The sequence below is a fragment of the Pongo abelii genome, chromosome X, assembly GCF_028885655.2.
Source record: "Pongo abelii isolate AG06213 chromosome X, NHGRI_mPonAbe1-v2.0_pri, whole genome shotgun sequence".
NCBI lineage: Eukaryota > Metazoa > Chordata > Mammalia > Primates > Hominidae > Pongo > Pongo abelii.
The window spans coordinates 91,994,638-92,014,703 of record NC_072008.2 but is presented as its reverse complement, the minus strand read 5'-3'; the positions used below and the strand labels follow the sequence as shown (position 1 = coordinate 92,014,703).

The window sequence follows — 20,066 nt, the reverse complement described above, 5'->3', positions numbered from 1 at the left end:
CAGAAGTACTTATGTCAAAAAATAATATGATTTGATAATAAGCTTTTGCTTACCTGCATAAATCATACAAAACAGAGTGAAGAGCATGCAAAAAGCCATGGAAGTGTGAAAGAGTAAGAGATATATGAAGAACAGAGAGAAGTTTATTTAGGTTACAGAGTACACTGTATTTAAAGAAGTTATTGGAGATGATGATAGAAAGTTACAATAAAGAAGATCAGAAAAACACTTTTTCTATGTTAAGGAATTTTAACTTTACTTTCAATGAAAGGGCACAGACGAGTTTCAAGCAAGGGACAGATAATTAATAAAAATAAATGTAAAATAATTTGGGAAGTCAGAGACCAGCCTTGGCAACACAGTGAGACTAAACCTCTACAAACCAACACAAAAAATTTAGCCATGCATGATGTCACATTCCTGTAGTGCTAGCTAATTTGGAGGCTGAGGCAGGAGAGTCACTTGAGTCTAGGAGTTCAAGGCTGCAGTGACCTATGACTATGCCACTGCCCTGCAGCCTGGGCAACAGAGTGAGACTCTGTGTTTAAAAATAAATAAATAAATAAATAAATAAATAAAACAATGTAAGTTGTTAGAAAATTGTCCATTGCTAGTCAAATGAACAAAACTAAAAGGTAAGCAAATTATGGTTTTTGTTATAAATTCCAAAGAAACAAACAGAAACAGAGAACTTTATTTTACTTATTTCTTTTAAACAATGTTATACATTTCCAAAACATTGCTTTAGAAATGAACAATGTATGATTCTATCTCAAATAGGATACTCAAGAAGGATATTTGGGAAATTGAGATCATAAACTTCAACAGATGTCACCTTCAGAAAAAAATGAGCTTATTATGAAAAAACCTAAGGTTATATAAATCACTCTCTATAAATTTATTATCTCAATAAGTATCTCTAACAGAACTTGAACTAGACTCCTAGTTCATTTTCATACCGCTATAAAGAACTACTTGAGACTGGGTAATTTTAAAGAAAAGGGGTTTAATTGACTCACAGCTCTGCATGGCTGAGGAAGCCTCAGGAAACACAATCATGGCAGAAGATGAAGGAGAAGCAAGGCACATATTACATGGTGGCAAAAAAGAGAGAAAGAGAGAGTGAGAGAGAGAGAGAGAGAGAGCTATACTTCAAAACCATCAGCTTCTGTGAAAACTCACATGCTACCACAAGAACAGCAAGGACAAAATCTGTACCCATGATCCAATCATCTCCCACCAGGCCCCTTCTCTGACACATAGGGATTGCAATTCAAGATGACACTTTGCTGGAGACACAGAGACAAACTATATCATTCTACCCCTGGCCCTTTCCAAATCTCATGCCCTTTTCACACTGAAAACCAATCATGCCTTCCCAACAGTACCCCAAAATCTTAACTCATTCCAGCATTAACTCTAAAGTCCAAGTCCAAAGTCTCATCTCAGACAAGGCAAGGCCCTTTCACCTATCAATCAGCCTGTAAAATCAAAACAATATAGTTACTTCCAAGATACAATGGGGGAACAGGCATGGCTTAAATGTTCCCACTCCAAATTGGAGAAATTGCCTGAAACAAAGGGGCCACAGGCCCCATGCAAGTCCAAAACCCAGCTGAGCAGTCATTAAATCCTAAAGCTCTAAAATATTCTCCTTTGATTCCATGTCTCACATCGAGGGCATGCTGATGCAAGGGGTGGACTACCAAGAACTTGGGCAGCTCTACCAGTGGCTCAGCAGGGTATAGCCTGAGCAGTTGCTTTCAAGGGCTGGCATTGAGTGCCTGCGGCTTTTCCAGGTTCATGGTGCAAGCTGTTGGTGGATCTCCTATTCCATGTTCTGGAGGATGGTGTCCCTCTTCTCTCAGCTCCACTAGGCAGTGCCCCAGTGGGGATGCTGTGTGGGGGCCCCAATTCCACATTTTCCCTCTGCATTGCCCTAGTAGAGATTCTTCATGAGGGCTCTGCCCCTGTAGCAGACTTCTGCCTGGACATCCAGGCATTTCCATACATCCTCTGAAATCTAGGCAGAAGTTCTGAAACCTTAACTCTTGTCTTCTGCACATCTGTAGACCCAACACCATGTGGAAGCTGCCAACACTTGGGGCTTGCACTCTCTGAAGCAACAGCCCAAGCAGTGCCTTGGTTCCTTTTAGCCATGGTTGGAACTGGAGTGGCAGGGACACAGGGCACCAAATCCTGAGGCTGCACAGAGCAGCAGCAGGACCTTAGGCCCACCCCACAGAACCATTTTTCCCTCCTATGCCTCCAGGTCTGTGATGGGAGGGGCTGGGGCAAAGATCTCTGAAATGCCCTGGAGATATTTTCTCCATTGTCTTGGCTATTAACATTGGGCTCCTTGTTACTCATGAAAATTTCTGCAGCCGATTTGAATTTCTCCACAGAAAATGGGTGTTTCTTTTCTCCCTCATGGTCAGGCTGCAAATTTTACAAATTTTTATGCTCTACTTCGCTTTTAATCACAAATTCCAATTTCAGACCATCTCTTTCTTCACGCATATGAGCATACACTTTTAGAAAAAGTCATGTCACATCTTGAATGTTTTGCTGCTTAGAAATTTCTTACACCAGATACCCTAAATAATCTCTTTTAAGTTCAAAGGTCCACAACTTTCTAGGACAGGGGCACAATGCTTCCAGTCTCTTAGCTAAAGCATAGCAAGAGTGACCTTTACTCCAGTTCCCAAGAAGTTTCTCATCTCCATCTGAGATCGCCTCGGCCTGAACTTCATTGTCCTTATCACTATCAGCAATTTGGTCACAACCATTCAACAAGTTTCTAGGAAGCCCCAGATTTTACCTCATCTTCCTGTCTTCTTCTGAGCCCTCCAAATTCTTCCAACCTCTTCCCCTTATCCAGTTCCAAAGTTGTTTCCACATTTTCAGGTATCTTTATAGCAATGTTCCACTTCACTCAGTACCACTTTTCTGTGTTAGCCCATTTTCACACTGCTATAAAGAACTTCCTAAGACTGAGTAATTTATAAAGAAAAGAGGTTTAATTGACTCACAGTTCCACATGGATGGGGAGACTTCAGGAAACTTACCATCATGGCAGAAGGCAAAGGAGAAGCAAGGCACATCTTACATGGCAGGAGAGAAAGAGAGAGAGAGAAAGGAAGTACCATGCTTTAAAACCATCAGATCTCATGAAAATTCACTCTATCATGAGAACATCGAAGGAGAAATCTATTCCATGATCCAATCGTCTCCTACCAGGTTCCTCCTCCGACACATGAGGATTACAGTTTGAGATGAGATTTGGGTGGGGACACAGAGCCAAACCATATAAACTATGATTGGGACAAACTTTTAAACCAGAAAATCTATATTTCCCTCTCCCTTTCAGCCTATAAAATTTTCAAGTATTACTCCTATTTCCTTCTATGATCTTTGAGATATTATTTCATATTTTTTAAATTAGTAAATAATTTTTAATCACTTTAATCACTCAGTCCATGCCTTGAATGGGCTAATATGCTTTATAGGCAAGCTTCTCTATGCCCTTGTTCACTTTAGTTATCTTTCACAAAAAAGTCAATAGATATTCTGGTCCTAAAAAAATCTCAATAGATGAATGGATAAAGAAAATGTGATTGTGTGTGTGTGTGTGTGTGTGTGTGTGTATGTACAATGGAATACTATTTGACCATACAGAAAAATGAAGTAATGTCATTTGCAGCAACATGGATGGAAATGGAGGTCATTATGTTAAAGGAAATAAGCCATAGCTTATTTATGCACAGAAAGGCAAACATCACATGTTCTCACTCATATGAGGGAGCTAAAAAAGTTGATCAAGACTGGGAGCAGTGGCTCACACCTGTAATCCCAGCACTTTGGGAGGCCGGGGCAGATGGATCACGAGGTCAGAGATTGAGACCATCCTGGCTAACATGGTGAAACCCCGTCTCTACTAAAAATACAAAAAATTAGCTGGGTGTGGAGGTGGGTGCCTGTAGTCCCAGCTACTGAGGAGGCTGAGGCAGAAGAGTGGCGTGAACCCAGGAGGCAGAGCTTGCAGTGAGCCAAGATTGTGCCACTGCACTCCAGCCTGGGCGACGAGTGAAACTCCATCTCAAAAAAAAAAAAAAATGTTGATCACATGGGGGTAGAGTGGAATGATAAATACCAAAGACTGGGAATGGGGTATGAGTACAGGAGGGGGTGAAGAGAGGTAGGTTAACAGGTAGAATCATACAGTTTGATAGAAAGAATAAGTTCTAAGGCCAGGTGTAGTGGCTCACACCTATAATCCCAGCACTTTGGGAAGCTGAAGCAGGAGGATCACTTTAGGCCAGGAGTTCAAAGCCAGCGTGAACAGCACACTGAGACCCAGTCTTTACAAAAAGTTTAAAAATTTATCCAAGTGTAGTAGTGTGTGTCTGTAGTCCTAGCTACTGCAGAGGAGAAGTGAGAAGATCACTTGAGCCCAGACATTCGAGGTTGCAGTGAGCTATGATCATGCCACTGCACTGCAGCCTATGTGACAGAGCAAGACCTTTTCTCTAAAAACAAAGAAAGAAGGAATAAGTTCTAATGTTCAGTAGCAGAATAGGGTGACTATGTGACTACAGTTAACACCAATGTATTGCATTTTTCAAAATAGCTACAAGACAGGATCTGAAATGTACTCAACACATAGAAATGATAAATACTCAGGTGATGGATATCTTGAATACCCTGACTTGGTCATTACACATTCTACACATGTAATAACATTTCATATGTACTTCATAAGTATGTACAAGTATAATATATTTAAAAAATTCAAAAAATTATCTACAGAAACCAAATATTAGCCTGAATCCCAATTTTTAAAATGTATGAAGCATAGTGGTTACACTCTGAAAATAAAAAGATTTACTTCTCTAAATCATATATTTTTCATTAAAATGCATACCAGACACTGACTTCAAACTTCAATTTCAGTTTAATACTGTGACAAAATGCCATACATTTCAGACAGTTTAAGGGTAATATGTCTTCCCATTTATTTATCCATTTACCTAATTACTTTAATTAAGCTTAGAATTAAATTCACACGTTTACAATGAGGTGTAATATCTTAAGAGTTTTTCCTTTGAAACTAAACATGGGTCTTTTATCTCCTGTGGTCAGAGTACCCTAAGTCCAAAAAGTATGCTTTTTTTTTTCACAATGCCCTTGCCACAAATACAAGGAAAATCATTTTTCTCCTTTAGCCTTGCAGGAAGTTGCTTTTTCCTTCCAAAGGATATCTTTTTCAGCTTTAAATGTGATCCAGATCAAAAAGCCAACTGTGTGACTATAACAAAGTCATAAATAGTATGATTCCAACTTTTAGTTTGCAAATATTTGTTTTATACACTAGACTGACACTAAGCAAAACTGAGAAGTAGGAAGAATTTGTTTGGGTCACCTTTCCACTTTCTCTATGCTCCGCTCTCTTGCTCTCTTAGTTCCTCTTCACAACGTGAAGGTCCATGATGCTGTAGAGAGCCAAACCACTGATCACCCCCAGATAATATGCCCTTCGCTCTGGACCTCAGTTTCCATTACTCCTAGACTATAAACCTGTATTTAAGCAGAAATAGATACTAATTTATACTAAGTCATGATCAAACAAAGTATGACTTACTTTAATGAAAAAATCCACTTCTAGACAGGAGACAGTATGTTGGCTAAATGTTTGAATTCAAGTGGGATATATTGTTGAAAATATATTTCTAAGACTGGACACAGTAAGTGTTGGCAATGATATGAACAACCATACATAGCTGACGGGAATGCAAAATGACACGACTTTGGAAAACAGTTTCAAAGTTTCCTATAAACACAGACATACACTCACCATACAACCCAGCAATTCCATTTCTAGTTTTAATCAAGGTAAATGAAAACATTTCCACACAAAATGTATACATAAAGCCTTAAAGCAGTGTCAATCACAATAGATAAAAACTGGGAAAAGAACTCCAATGTCTGAAAGAGTGAAATATATAAACAAATTATGTTATATTCATACCATAAAATACTGCTAAGCAATAAAAATGAATGAACTATTGATATGCACAACAATTTGGAATCTCAATAAAATTATGCTAAAGGAAAGAAGTCAGACAAAAAATAGTGCATTCTCTACATAATCTCTTTATATAAAACGTTAGAAAATACAAACTAATATATATTGACAGAACACAGATCAGTGGTTACCGGGGAGACAGACAGGGAAGAAAGGGTGTAGTAATAGAAAGGTTGGGAAAATGAGTATGCTCATATCTTGATTGTGGTGATGGTTTCATAGGTGAGCAACAGTCCAAAATTCTCAAATTGTACTTTCTATGTACAATTTATTCCATGTCAATTATACCTCAGCAAAACCTTTTTTAAAGAAAGTAGTTGTTAACAAGGACCTTAGTCTTCTCAAATAACTATAGATAGGCAGACATCTATCAACTGATTATTAAATTTTCACCCAATATTGGTGCTATATGAGAAAATCGCCCTCCTTTCTTACCCTCACCTCAATTTAATATTCTTTGCTATCTACTATGACCCACTTCAGTTACTCTTTTTACAGTTGTTTATGTGACTTCATATATTGTCATATAAGGTTTAAGGGAGAAAGGGTCTTCTATATTACTAAAAATATAGTTCTTCTCTGTTGGTCCCTTGATTACGCAAGTAACACTACTGAGAAAGGAAACGTCATTACTGTTGAGAGTTCAGAAAAAAAATAATAAATTAAGTCAGAGTGTAACTGCCCCTTTTTATGTTGTAATTTAGTCTGGGAATTCTAATTTTCATTTCTACTAATCATGTAGAAAGCATGATTTGCTAACCCAGTTTGATCTAACACAGTGTTTCAGAAAGCATTCTCACCTGACACTTTCAGGTATACATTAAAAGAGTTAAATAACAGCCCTCTGGGAAAACAAAAACAGGTATTAATAACATTTTTAAGCTCTACGTTTGGGCATTCTCTACCTTGACTCAGGTATGTGTATGAATGTGTTACTAAGAACTACCATTTTGAGAGCTCTCAGAATTTTTCCTACATTGAACATAAACTGAAAATTAGTTCAAAACATGATCTAGATTTTAGACATTGCCAGAAAGGGAGCAAAGAAGTCACAAAAAAAATTTTCACCACTACAATCAAAGTACTCAATTCCTGTTCCCCAACCTTTGGTTAATTAAAATAGCAGAATACCTTATTGTCTATCAATTTTTAAAAGGTGAGTTCTAGGTGCCAAGGATACATTTTGTTACTCATTTTTGGTCACAATATGTAGGTGATACTTGCATATGCTAAATTTTATTACTCTTTAATTCTTCAATAGGAAATGATAGACACTCTATTTTGCTCTGCAGGATCCCTTGGATGATTGATAAAATGTATTTTGTTTAAGAAGGATACAGAATATCTTTTGATAAACTACATGCTTTAGTATAATGGGTTATTTTAGTACAGCCATCCACCCATCCAATAAAATAAAGTAGTAACAAGGCAGCTTATCATTTGTCAGGCATATTATACAACGGAAAGCTTTATTGTGCTATGTAAATGTTCCCTTTCTGCCCTGGAAAACAAAAGCTCACCAGAATAAAGAGCAGACAATGAAAGAGTAACACAAGTAGTAGGTGAAAACTTGTGTATTTTATTTCATGTAATTTGTGTATTATGGGGAAAATGTGGTTGAAGGATGGGCCCTAGGGATGGAAATGTCTTTTTATAATCCAATAGACTTGGCTTGTGACTATGTAATTTTTGTAAGAGATCTCTCATTTGGGGATGGTTTGAGGATGGACCAGATGGAAAGCAGGGCACTGTGGGATACATCATTTATCACAATGACAGTGTGTAGGCATCAGTGATCCTCTCAACACAGGGGGAAGCTAAAACTGCAAATGTGGAGCAGCATTACTGCCAGAGTAGTGGAGTTTGGCAACACTTGCATTTCTCATTAACTTAATCATATTAATTCATTAGCCATATATATCAAAGTAATTCACTCAGGAATTGTCACAAGGAACAATTTGTAACTGTTACCTTTCTCTACACAAAAAAGTAGGTTGCAGTCATTCAGGAGATTTTGCATACTTCTTAGAAGGAAAAATTGTAGCCACAACAAATAATAACAATAATCATCAACTCTTTTTATACTAGCTGTCCCACACGTAAACTACTATAAGAAGGAGCAAAAAAGAAAATTAAAGTGTTTTATTTTATTGAAGTTATATGATCAACAACAGATAAATAGATGGATTATTCCAAGGATTTCCTATTTCTGAAACACCAAACATCTGATCTCCTACATTTAACTTAAGTGGTTCCAATACGAGCCTGAAGATTCATAACCTCAATTTTTAATACCTAGGGTTTTTTTGTTTGTTTTTGTCAGAGATAGTTCAGCGTATTTGGGAAAGTATGGTGTTTATGATAAATAAAAAGCCTGGCCTTATAAATTCTGGCTCAAATCTTTATTGTCTCTGAGATTTAGAGTAAGTCACTGAGCTTCTTAAAAACTCATTTTCTTCATTTCCTAATCAGAAATGCTAAAAATGCTAACCTCACCAGATTGCTGAGAGGATCAAATGAGAAACAATTGAAAATAATTCTTTATAACATAGAGCTACATGCATATACATATACAGACATTAAAGATGTGAGGATGTTTGATAAAGCACTATATAGATTATTAACATATGTCATCATCATCATTACCATCATCATCACCATCACCATCACCAACTTCCTATAGGTTTGCTTAAATTTCTCCCCTCCACCTCCAGAAATAAGCAATGTCTTCTGCCCTATGACCCAGCCATGCAGGACAAATATTATTGGCAGGAGCCTAAAAAATTGGGGGGAGACATTTTTAAGTTAAAATAAATATACTACATATAGAATAAGGAGCACTGACAGACATCTTAAAACAAAAATTTGTGTTTGGGAAACTGAGATTCAGCTAATATAATAAATGTAGTTCTAATTATTAAGCTGATGTGTTTAAGCTTTTTCTTTAGTAGAGAATCTGCAAATGCATGTTAGTCTAAACTCTACGTTAGAAATATTAGTAATTCAAATTCTGGCTCCTATTACGCCAATGTTTCTTCGTGAGCACACAAGAATTAAAGAAAATGCAATGACATAAAAAACACCATATACTGTTTATATGATATGAAGCATACTTTACAATATTGCTGGTTAAAAAACCCAAAGGTAGTCTTAGGAAAAGATATGTTTTTAGACACTGTAAAACAGCTTCACTGCTTTCACTCCTCTCATCCAAGGAGCAATCCTGACTCCAACTCCACCCCCTGTCAGCAGGAAGTAGTTACAGCAGTCATCAGCTTTTTCCCAACTCCTTAGCTCACAACTCAGGATAGAGGTGTGCTGAAACTGAAAGAGGGAGATTGAAACTGCCTTTGCAAAATTATGACAGTAAAAGAAATCTGACATAGTTGACTCCATCTTGCTTCTAACCTCCAAGCTGTCCTTGGTCATTCCTGGGCATAGGCCAAGGTAAATTTTGGAGGAATTTAGTTTAAAGTTTAACTTTGAAGCAAGGATGATAATAGTTCTTCCTTCAAACTAGTCCACTCCCTGTTCTGGGGATAAAACTGCCTAGGTAAAATTCATGTAAAGCAACAACACTGGGATTATGGGAGGGGCCTGAGTTCTGATAAAATATAGGTGTAGTTATTCTAACCCAATACTGCTCAGGAGACATGTGGCCTGAAGTCTTAAGATTTGTGACTTCCCCAATTGCTCCTGTAGATAACATCACTATAGTAGAATCTAAGGTTGGTTTTTGGATATTTTTTTCAGCCTGACCCCACCCAGATTCATGACTTGGGATTCGACTTGTCCTGCGATCCCATCCAGAGACAGGATCAGCACATGAAAACTGTTTTCCACAACCCTATGATTTCATTCCTCAACCAATCAGCAGCACCCATTTTTCAGTCCCCTGCCCACAGAATTGTCCAAAAAAACCCTAACCTACAAGCCTTTAGAGATTGATTTGAGTAATAACTTCATCTCCTGTGTGATTGTCTTTATGTCAATTAAACTATTTTTTACTGCTAAAAAAGGAAAAATTTATTTGATTTAAGGAAACTATCAGAAAGTTTAGTTTGTTTTCTAAAATGAAGGCTTGATTTTTTTTTTAAACTGAGAATGTCCTAGGACATCTCTTTATGACCACTTGTTAGCATCCAATCTAAGTGAGTGAAAATTTGAAATGCATCATGAAAAGAGAGGGATACTGATACCAATGATGCAATGAAGTTAATTGGCCTTATATTATGAGATTGAATTCACACTGTCAACACTAGATGTAATTCTACTTTTGGTTTTGCTAATCCTGAGTTGAGTGTTGTAGGTACTATTGCTGAATTGAATCTTCATGGGCTTAGTTACCTGAAGACGTGAATGGCATCTGACATTCTTAAAAAACAATTTTGCCATGATAAAGCTAGAATAAACAAACCAACTTAAGAATCTTTTAAGGAATGAACACTACAGAATTTTCATCTGAAGCACTTTATTACTTCCTTGTAAGCTGTCAGTTTAAATCTTTCTCAGGCCAAATTTCACATCTGTCTATTAGAAATGCTTCATAAGTTGAGGAAAGGGAAGCCATCATCTTTTGGGAAATTCAAAGGCACAAACAACAAATCCATCCCATCAGCTTGATCCAGAGATATCAGCACTTCTGCAGAGATACAGAGAAGGATGTATATAATATTCCCTCTCCTTTTCTCCCTGTTTATCCCTAAATGTTTTATAGAAAATACTAGAAAATGGGATTCTTATATAAGAATGAGCTATTGGAGAATTAAGCTATTGATTATATGATGGAAACAAAGACAGAAATACATAAAATGGGAATATCAGTAGTTCAAATATATAAAGGCAACAAGCAGTCTAACTTCATTATTTTGGAACATCTAGAGAAAGGCTAGGTGGAATCTGGGAAAACTCTAACTCACAAAATGAATGTTATTTTAGTGTTATAATGTATTCTTATATTGTTTGGTACAGAGCAGATGTTCAATGAATAAATGTTAAATGAAAGAATGAATGCATATATAGCTCTAAATCTATTTCAATAGTATATATGTCGATAGTTACATAGATATAATATCTAAATGAATATCTGACAATATTATCAACAATAGATCCTAAGGGACTTACCTTAGTGAATAAAGATGAATTAGTATTAGTTAGTATGTTGATTACTTGTATAATAGATCTTACTAAAGTGATTTCAGGTACCTAAATAACCCCAAAATATTTTAACGACACTACATTTGTGCACATATTCACATACACACACACTTATTGTTCATACATTTAATTTGCTAAATAAGATATTCTTACTAATACCAGAGACTTTGGCATATACACTGTCTGAACTCTCACAAATTCTGAACTGGTGGAGTTTAAATAAATCAGGTTTCCTTATGTAGGAAAAATATAACCAAGAGTAAAATAAATGTCTTTTAAATTAAAACAAAAATACAAATTACAGAAGAAAATAAAATCGGATAAAAATAGAAGACTTTATAGTATGCAAATAAAGCAATATGGCACACCTAACATTATACTGCATCCTGGATGATTTACATGTCAAGCTATATAAATTAAAGGACTATTCTGAAATAAATCTAAGAATGATGCCTGAGCTTTTTCTAACCCTTTTCACTGGCATTTTTTGCATGCACCTGCTGAGGAAAAAAGACCAACAATTTAACTTTTCCTCCACACATTTGAATGCAGGTGAAAAAGATACTGTTGGGCATATAAAATAAATTCATGTAAACTAAGGAAGGAATTTATGTAGAGCTCTGCAGATTCCTCCACCTTTCCTTGATTACTTTTTTAACTGTCTGCATCTTTAACAAATGTGCTCATGTCTTTCCTCGCTCAACGTTTTGTCTAGCTCTATAATCCCATTCTAGGCACAAGCAAAGGAGTAAAAATTGAAGAGTTTTGTCTCAATGGCTCACTTGATGGTAAAGCCAAGTGGCAGGAAGTAAAACAGAGCTTGAATCCAAGGAGTATGACAGTATGAGTAACTTGAAAAACATATTTCAGAATGTCATCCATGAAGACTTCCCCAAACTTGCTAGAGAGGTCAACAGTCAAATTCAGGAAATACAGAGAACTTCTGCAAGATTCTACACAAGATCATCCCCAAGACACATAATCATCAGATTTTCCAAGGTTAAAATGAAAGTAAGAATGGTAAAGGCAGCTAGAAAGAAAGGGCAGGTCACCTACACAAGTAACCGTATCAGGCTAACAGTGGACCTCTTAGCTGAAACCCTATAAGCCAGAAGAAATTGGAAGCCTATATTCAACATTCTTAAAGAAAAAATCTTCAACGAAGAATTCCATATCCAGCCAAACGTAGCTTCCTAAGTGAAGGAGAAATAAGATCCTTTTCAGATTAGCAAATCTTGAGTGAATTCCTTACCACCAGACCTGTCTTACAAAAGATCTTGAAAGGAGCACTAAGCAAAGAGAGGGAAGACCACAGCCAGCTAATATAAAAACACACTTAAACACACAGACCAGTGTCACCCTAAAGCAACCACACAAACAAGCCAACGTAATAGCAAGCTAATAGCACAATGACAGGATAAAATCCACAAATGTCAATATTAACCTTGAATGTAAATGGGCTAAATGCCCCACTTAAAAGGCGCATAGTGGCAAGATGGATAAAAAGGCAAGACCTAAAGGCATGCTGTCTTCAAGAGACCCATCTCACAATTAATGACACTCATAGGCTCAAAAATAAAGGGATGGAGAAAAATCTACCAAGCAAATGGAAAACAGAAAAAAAGCAGGAGTTGCAACCTTAATTTCAGAAAAAACAGATTTCCAACCAATGAAATATTTTTAAGAAGGGGCATTACATAATGGTAAAGTGTTCAATTCAGCAAGAAGACCTCACTATCCTAAATATATATGCACTCAACCCAGGAGCACCCAGATTCATAAAACAGGTTCTTGGAGACCTACAAAGAGACATAGACTCCCACATAATAATAGTGAGAGACTTCAACACTCCAATGAAAGTATTAGGCAAATCATTGAGGCAGAAAATGAACAAAGATATTCAAGACCTTAATTCAACATTGGACCAACTGGGTCTGATAGAACTTTACATAACTCTCCACCCAAAAATAACAGAATATACATTCTCACCACCACATGGCACATACTTTAAAATCAGCCACATAATTGGACATAAAACAATCCTTGACAAATTTTTAAAGAACCAAAATCATACAAAACACACTCTTGGACCACAGCACAATAGAAACAGAAGTGAAGATGACGAAAATTATTCAAAACCATACAATTACATGGGAATTAAGCAACATGCTCCTGAATGACTTTTGGGTGAATAATGAAATTAAGGCAGAAATCAAAAAGTACTTTGAAAATAAAGAGAACAAAGACACAACATACCAGAATCTCTGGGACAAAACTAAGGCAGTATTAAGAGGAAAATTCATACCACTAAATGTAAACATAAAAAAGTTAGAAAGATCTCAAATTAACGACCTAACTTCACAACTGATATAATTAGAGAAGCAGGAACAAATGAAGCCCAAGGCTAGCAGAAGAGAAGAAATAAAAAAAATCAGAGCTGAACTCAAGATAATTGAGAAACAACAAAAACAAAAATTCAAAAGATAAACAAATCCAGGAAGTTTGTTTGAAAAATTTAATGAAATATATAGGCCACTAGCTAGACTAATAAGGAAAAAAGAGAGAAGATACAAATAAACACAATTAGAGATGATGAAGGGAATGTTATTACTGACACCACAGAAATAAAAACAACCATCAGAAACTACTACGAACACCTCTACACACACAAAATTAAAAAACCTACAAGAGATGGATAAATTCGTGGACATATACGCCCTCCAAAGACTGAGCCAGGAAGAAAGTGATTCTCTGAACAGACAAATAACACACTCTGAAATTGGATCCATAATAAATAGCCTCCCAACCAAAACAAACCTGGGATCTGTTGGATTCATAGCTAAATTTTACCAGATGTATAAAGAAGAGCCGGTATTATTCCTACTGAAGCTATTCCAAAAAATTAAAGAGGAGGGACTCCTCCCTAACTCATTCTATGAGGCCATGATCATCTTGATACTAAAGCCTGGAAGAGACACAACAAAAAAGAAAACTTCAGGCCAATGCCCTTCATGAACATCGATGAAAAAATCCAGAACAAAACACTTGCAAATTGAATTCAGAAGCACATCAAAAAGATAAACTATCAAGATCAAGCAGGCTTCATCCTCAGGATGTAAGGTTGGTTCAACATATTCAAATCAATAGATGTGATTAATAACATAAACAGAACTAAAGACAAAAACCACATGATTATCTCAATAGATGCAGAACTGGTTTATGATAAAATTCAACACATCTTCATGTTAAAAATGCTCAATAAACTAGGTATTAAAGGAACATACCTTAAAATAATAAGAGCCACCTATGAGAAACCCACAGCCAACATTATACTGAATGGGCAAAGGCTGAAAGCATTTCTCTTGAAAACTGTAACAAGATAAGGATGCCCTTTCTGAACTTTTCTATTCAACATATTATTGGAGCTCCCAGCCAGAGCAATCAGGCAAGAGAAAGAAACAGAGGGCATCCCACTAGGAAGCAAGGAAGTTGATATACCTCCATTTGCAGGTAACATGATTTTGTATCTAGAAAACCCCATTGTCTCAGTCCCAAAGCTGCTCCAGCTGATAAACAACTTCAGCAAAGTTGCAGGATACAAAACCAATATACAAAACTCACTAGCATTCCTATACACCAATAACAGCCAAACTGAGAGCCAGATCAGAAAGGCAATCCCATTCACAATTGTCATAAAATCAGTAAAACACCTAGGAATACAGCTAACCAGGGAGGTGAAAATCTCTACAATGAGAATTACAAAACACTGCTCAAAGAAGTCAGAGAAGACATAAGCAAATTGAAAAACATCCCATGCTCATGGATGGGAATAATTAATATCATTAAAATGGCCATATTGCCCAAAGCAATTTACAGATTCAATACTATTCCTATCAGACTACCTATGGCATTCTTCATAGAACTAGAAAAACCTATTTTAAAATTTATCTGGAACCAAAAAAGAGCCCAAATAGCCAAGGCAACCATAAGCAAAAAGAACAAAGCTGGAGGCATCATGTCACCCAACTTCAAACTACACTACAAGGCTGCAGTGACCAAAACAGCATTGTATTCATACAAAAACAGGCACACAGACCAATGGAACAGTTTGGAGCACCCAGAAATAATGCTATGCATCTATGACCACCTGATCTTCAACAAAGCAGACAAAAATAAGGAATGGGAAGAAAACTTTCTTATTCAATAAATGACACTTTGATAATTTGCTAGCCATATGCAGAAGACAAACTGGACCCCTTCCTTACACCATATACAGAAATCAACTCAAGATGGATTAAAGACTTAAATGTAAAACCCAAAATTATAAAATCCCTGGAAGACAACCAAGGCAATACCATCCTAGACATAGGAATGGGCAAAGATTTCATGACATAGACACCAAAAGCAATCACGACAAAAGCAAAAATTGACAAGTGGTATCTAATTAAACTTAAGGGCTTATGCACAGCAAAAGAAACTGTCAACAGAGTAAACAGACAACCTACACAATGGAAAAAAAATGTGCAAACTACGCATCTGACAAAGGTCTAGTATCCAGCATCTATAAGAAACTTTAACAAATTTACCAGAGAAAAACAAATAACCCCTTAAAAAGTGGGTAAAGGGCCAGGCGTGGTGGCTCACAACTGTAATCCCAGGACTTTGGGAGGCTGAGGTGGGTGGATCGTGAGGTCAGGAGATTGAGACCATCCTGGCTAACATGGTGAAACCTCGTCTCTATTAAAAATACAAAAAAATTTAGCCAGGTGTGGTGGTGGGCGCCTGTAGTCCCAGCTACTCTGGAGGCTGAGGCAGGAGAATGGCGAGAGCCCAGGAGGCAGAGGTTGCAGTGAGCCAAGATTGCACCACTGCACTCCAGCCTGGGTGACAGAGCAAGACTCCATCTCAAAAAAAAAAAAACAACAAAAAAAAAAAGTGGGCAAAGGACATGAGCAGACACTTTCCAAAAGGAGACATACATGCAGCCAACAAGCATATGAAGAAAAGCTAAATATCACTGATCATTACATTTTGTGGTATCATTAGATTTTGCGATCATTAGATTTGTGATAAATCAAAATCACAATGAAATACCATCTTTCACCAATCAGAATGGCTATTACTAAAAAGTCAAAAAAACATGCTGACGAGTTTGCAGAGAAAAGGGAACACTTATACATTGTTGGTGGAAGTGTAAATTAGTTCAACCATTGTCAAAAGCAGTATGACAATTCCTCAAAGAGTTAAAAGCAGAACTACCACCCTGAAATTCTATTACTGGGTATATACACCCTGAGGAAAATATATCATGCTATGATAAACATGCACGTGAATGTTCATTGCAGCACTATTCATGATAGCAAAGACACAGAATCAACCTAATGCCCATCAATAACAGATTGAAAAAAGAAAATGTAGTATATATACACCATGGAATACTATGCAGCCATAAAAAAGAGATCATGTCTTTTGTAGGAACATGGATGGAGCTGAAGACTATTATCCTTAGCAAACTAATGCAGGAATAGAAAACCAAATACCGCATGTTCTCACTTATAAGTGGGAGATAAATGATAAGAATTTATGAACACAAAGAAAGAAACAACAGATACTGAGGTCTACTTGAGAAGGGGCAGGAAGAGGGAGAGGAGCAGAAAACATTACTATTGGGTAATGAGCTTAATACCTGGGTGATGAAACAATATGTACAAACAAAAATAAATTAATTAAACTAAATAAAATTAAAAAAAAGAAACTCAGTTCTGCCACTCACTTGCTTTGTGACCTTAAGCAAATAATTTAAACTCACAGAGCCATAGATTGTTTACCTTAAAAATGAAGCCATTGTCCATAAGGCTACTATGAAGATTAAATGAAGTATATATAAAACACTTGGCACCCACGGCTAGTACATAAAAAGAACTTAATATATATTAGAGCTTTTCCTCAACAAATAACCTACTAATGTTTACTCAAAATGATTTAGCTTCAAGGCAATTTTAGAATCCTTTTCTTCTTTCATCTGTACATTCCCACAAAACCAGGACACAGATTTGATTATTTGCATGGTACTCTTTCTAGGCTCTAGGAATGTATTTCAGGAGGCAAGAAATAGATGGTCATTCATTGAATACCGAGATATATTTCAGATGTTGTTATGCTTTCTATCTTCATTTATATGCACAGGGCTACTCTCTTATATCAGAATTTGTTTATAAATATTTAAAGTTGAAAATTCATTATCTTCCCCCTCAAAGCCTGAGTGTCTTCCCAAGTTCTCTGTCTCAGTTAATTATACCATCATCCAGCCTATCACCTAAGCTAGACATGAATAATCCTAGACCACCACCTTAACCTCTACATTTAATCAATTATCAAGTGTGATTAACTCTAATTACTGAAGCACTCAGAACCTTTTCTCCATTCTATTGGATTTGCCTTCAGGCCCTCAATATTTCTCCTTTGAACAGTAGCAACGGATATTCCTTCATTTCATTACCTTCATTGCTATCTACCCTCCAGGCAATTGTTTTCCGATCATTTACTCAGTTCCTTAGCAAGGGCTCCTTTTACCTATAGAAGTTTCTTTAAGAATAAAACAAAACAAAATCATATGCGAAGAAGAACATATAAAATTCTAACTGAGGCAGAAGTGTGGAGCATGGAAGTACTTCCTCACTTCTATGTCAGCCAGTAAGGAAAGCCCTGAAAGACACTTTGGAAACCACTGGTCTAAAGGAAAGAACTTAAATTGCTTAACATGGTAAATCAAAAACTGGTTTCACAAGCTGGCTTTTCCCTCCCTTTCTATTCCAACCACATCACCTATAAGTCTTCTACCTTAAAGCTCTGCTCCAGTCTCTTCAACTTAACTGGTACTTCCCATAACACACTGGGCTTTTTCTCATCCATCTGTACTCTTCTATCTGCTTGGAATGCTCTTCCTCTGATTCTCCATCTGTCCAATGCTCAGCCTACAAAATACAGCTCCAAAGTTTCCATCTTATGGAGTATTACCCAACTTACCAAAATTGATATAACTGCTTCCACTTATGTGATATTATAGCACCTTGTATGTGCTTGTATTTTGGCCTCTATGACACTTTAATGCAATTATTAATTTACATTCCACTCTCCCCAGTTCTAGCGTGGCAAGGACCACTACTCGTATATTTTTACAATGCCTAGAAATGAGTACCCAGAACACAACAGATGCTTTATAAATGTTCGTATCATTATATATAAAGATATCATTGTTATTAAATTCATTTTCTATAATGTAATAGCTTTAATGATTTTTAAAGATTCAATTATAGAAATATTAAGCTTATTTTTAAGTGTTTTTGTGTACTCTCAGGTACTTTTTTAGGGACTCAACAAAGTTCAGTGCTAATTTATGACACTGGAATTTTACCAGTTGTTCACAGTGTTCAATGAAAAACACTAAGACATCGTTCAGGACAATGACCACCTGCACCTTCGTCTTCTCTAATCATAAGGCTCCTATACCAAGGATGCATTTTAGGTCACTTTTTAACCTAGAGTAATAACTTGGACAACATAAATGAATGCCCAGAACCCCTGGAAACTAAAAGAATATTACTGAGACCTAAGTATACAGGAGTGCTGCACCCTATGGGAGGCTTTCAGATGATGCTGTTTGGGCCAGTGCCTCCATTCCTGTCCCTAGCACAGAAACATATACATATATACAAACAATAAGGCCTTGAAAGGGATTTTCTGCAATGATATGACAATTTTTAAAATCATGTCCATTTGATTTGTCGCTCAAGTAAAAAACTTGTTTTCACGAACACTTAAAAAAATTCAATAATGTAACCTCTAATAGAGCTTGAAAAGCTCTGAAGGACAAGGCAGTTAGATCAATATTGGTTTATTTCAAATGCTGGGCAGTACAAAGAGACATGGCTGATCATCAGATGGATTTTATTACCTGTTGGAGTGATAAGTCCTGGCGATAAGAGGCCTGGGACTGCATGGGGCAGAAGGCGGGCATTTTCCTGCAACACTCCCAAAGAACGCTTAGGGGGCCTGCCAGGTCTTGAACTGTTGAAAAACAGACAAATATAGATAAAGGTTAAAAATGTACTCTTTTTGAGAAAACCATCACTTGCAATATTTCCCTTTTAAATCTTGTTTAATTGCCAAAAGTGATAGAATTTTACATTAAAGACTATTTTCGTGGATTACTAAGAGACCAATTCTTTACTTTCTGCTAAATTTCCCACCATTGTTATGGCAAACACTAGCGCCATAAGGGATCAATTTTAGTTTAGATTCCATTTACAGGCCAGCACTTTGCAATGCAGCTTACCTGTTGTGTGAGAAACCCTAAGTTACCCCTGTTTTTAAAGCTACACTTGATCTGAAGTATTAATAAATGCTTCTGAGATCTGAGATAGTGACTCACAGAATTAAGATTATATAGAATGTGAAGTAATTAAGTCTCTGCCCAGCATGCCAGAGGTGAATGGTAAAGAGCTGAGAGATGTAGAATAGAAGCTGATGTTTATTAGCATTTCCACAGCTGCTGGGAGCCCATGAGGAACAAAGGGTTACCACCCTCAGTAGGTTTTGTTTTCCTATGTAGTTTTTAAATCAAGCTGTATAACAAGCAGTTCACTCTCTTGGAGTGGCCACACTAACAAAACCTGCCACCTTTGCAATCTAGGCTGTCTTTTCTCTCAGATTGATTGGTGTTTTTAACTAATGAGTTGATGATAAACTTATAACATTAAGCTAACCCATTGCATTTGTACATTCTTCACCCATGAGCAGTTCAGAAACTGTAATTGCAAATGCT

At 36.6% G+C, this 20,066-nt stretch overlaps 1 protein-coding gene across 6 annotated transcripts in view; it reads right to left on the bottom strand.

The window, feature by feature from the left end:
* DACH2 (dachshund family transcription factor 2) overlaps window positions 1-20,066 on the bottom strand; it is a 672,286-nt gene that overhangs the window by 295,739 nt on the left and 356,481 nt on the right. For all 6 annotated transcript variants that reach the window (XM_054544812.1, XM_054544811.1, XM_054544814.1 and 3 more), the window contains one exon: window positions 19,197-19,309. In XM_054544812.1, coding sequence (XP_054400787.1) covers window positions 19,197-19,309 — 113 coding nt within the window. The remainder of the gene's footprint in view (window positions 1-19,196; window positions 19,310-20,066) is intronic.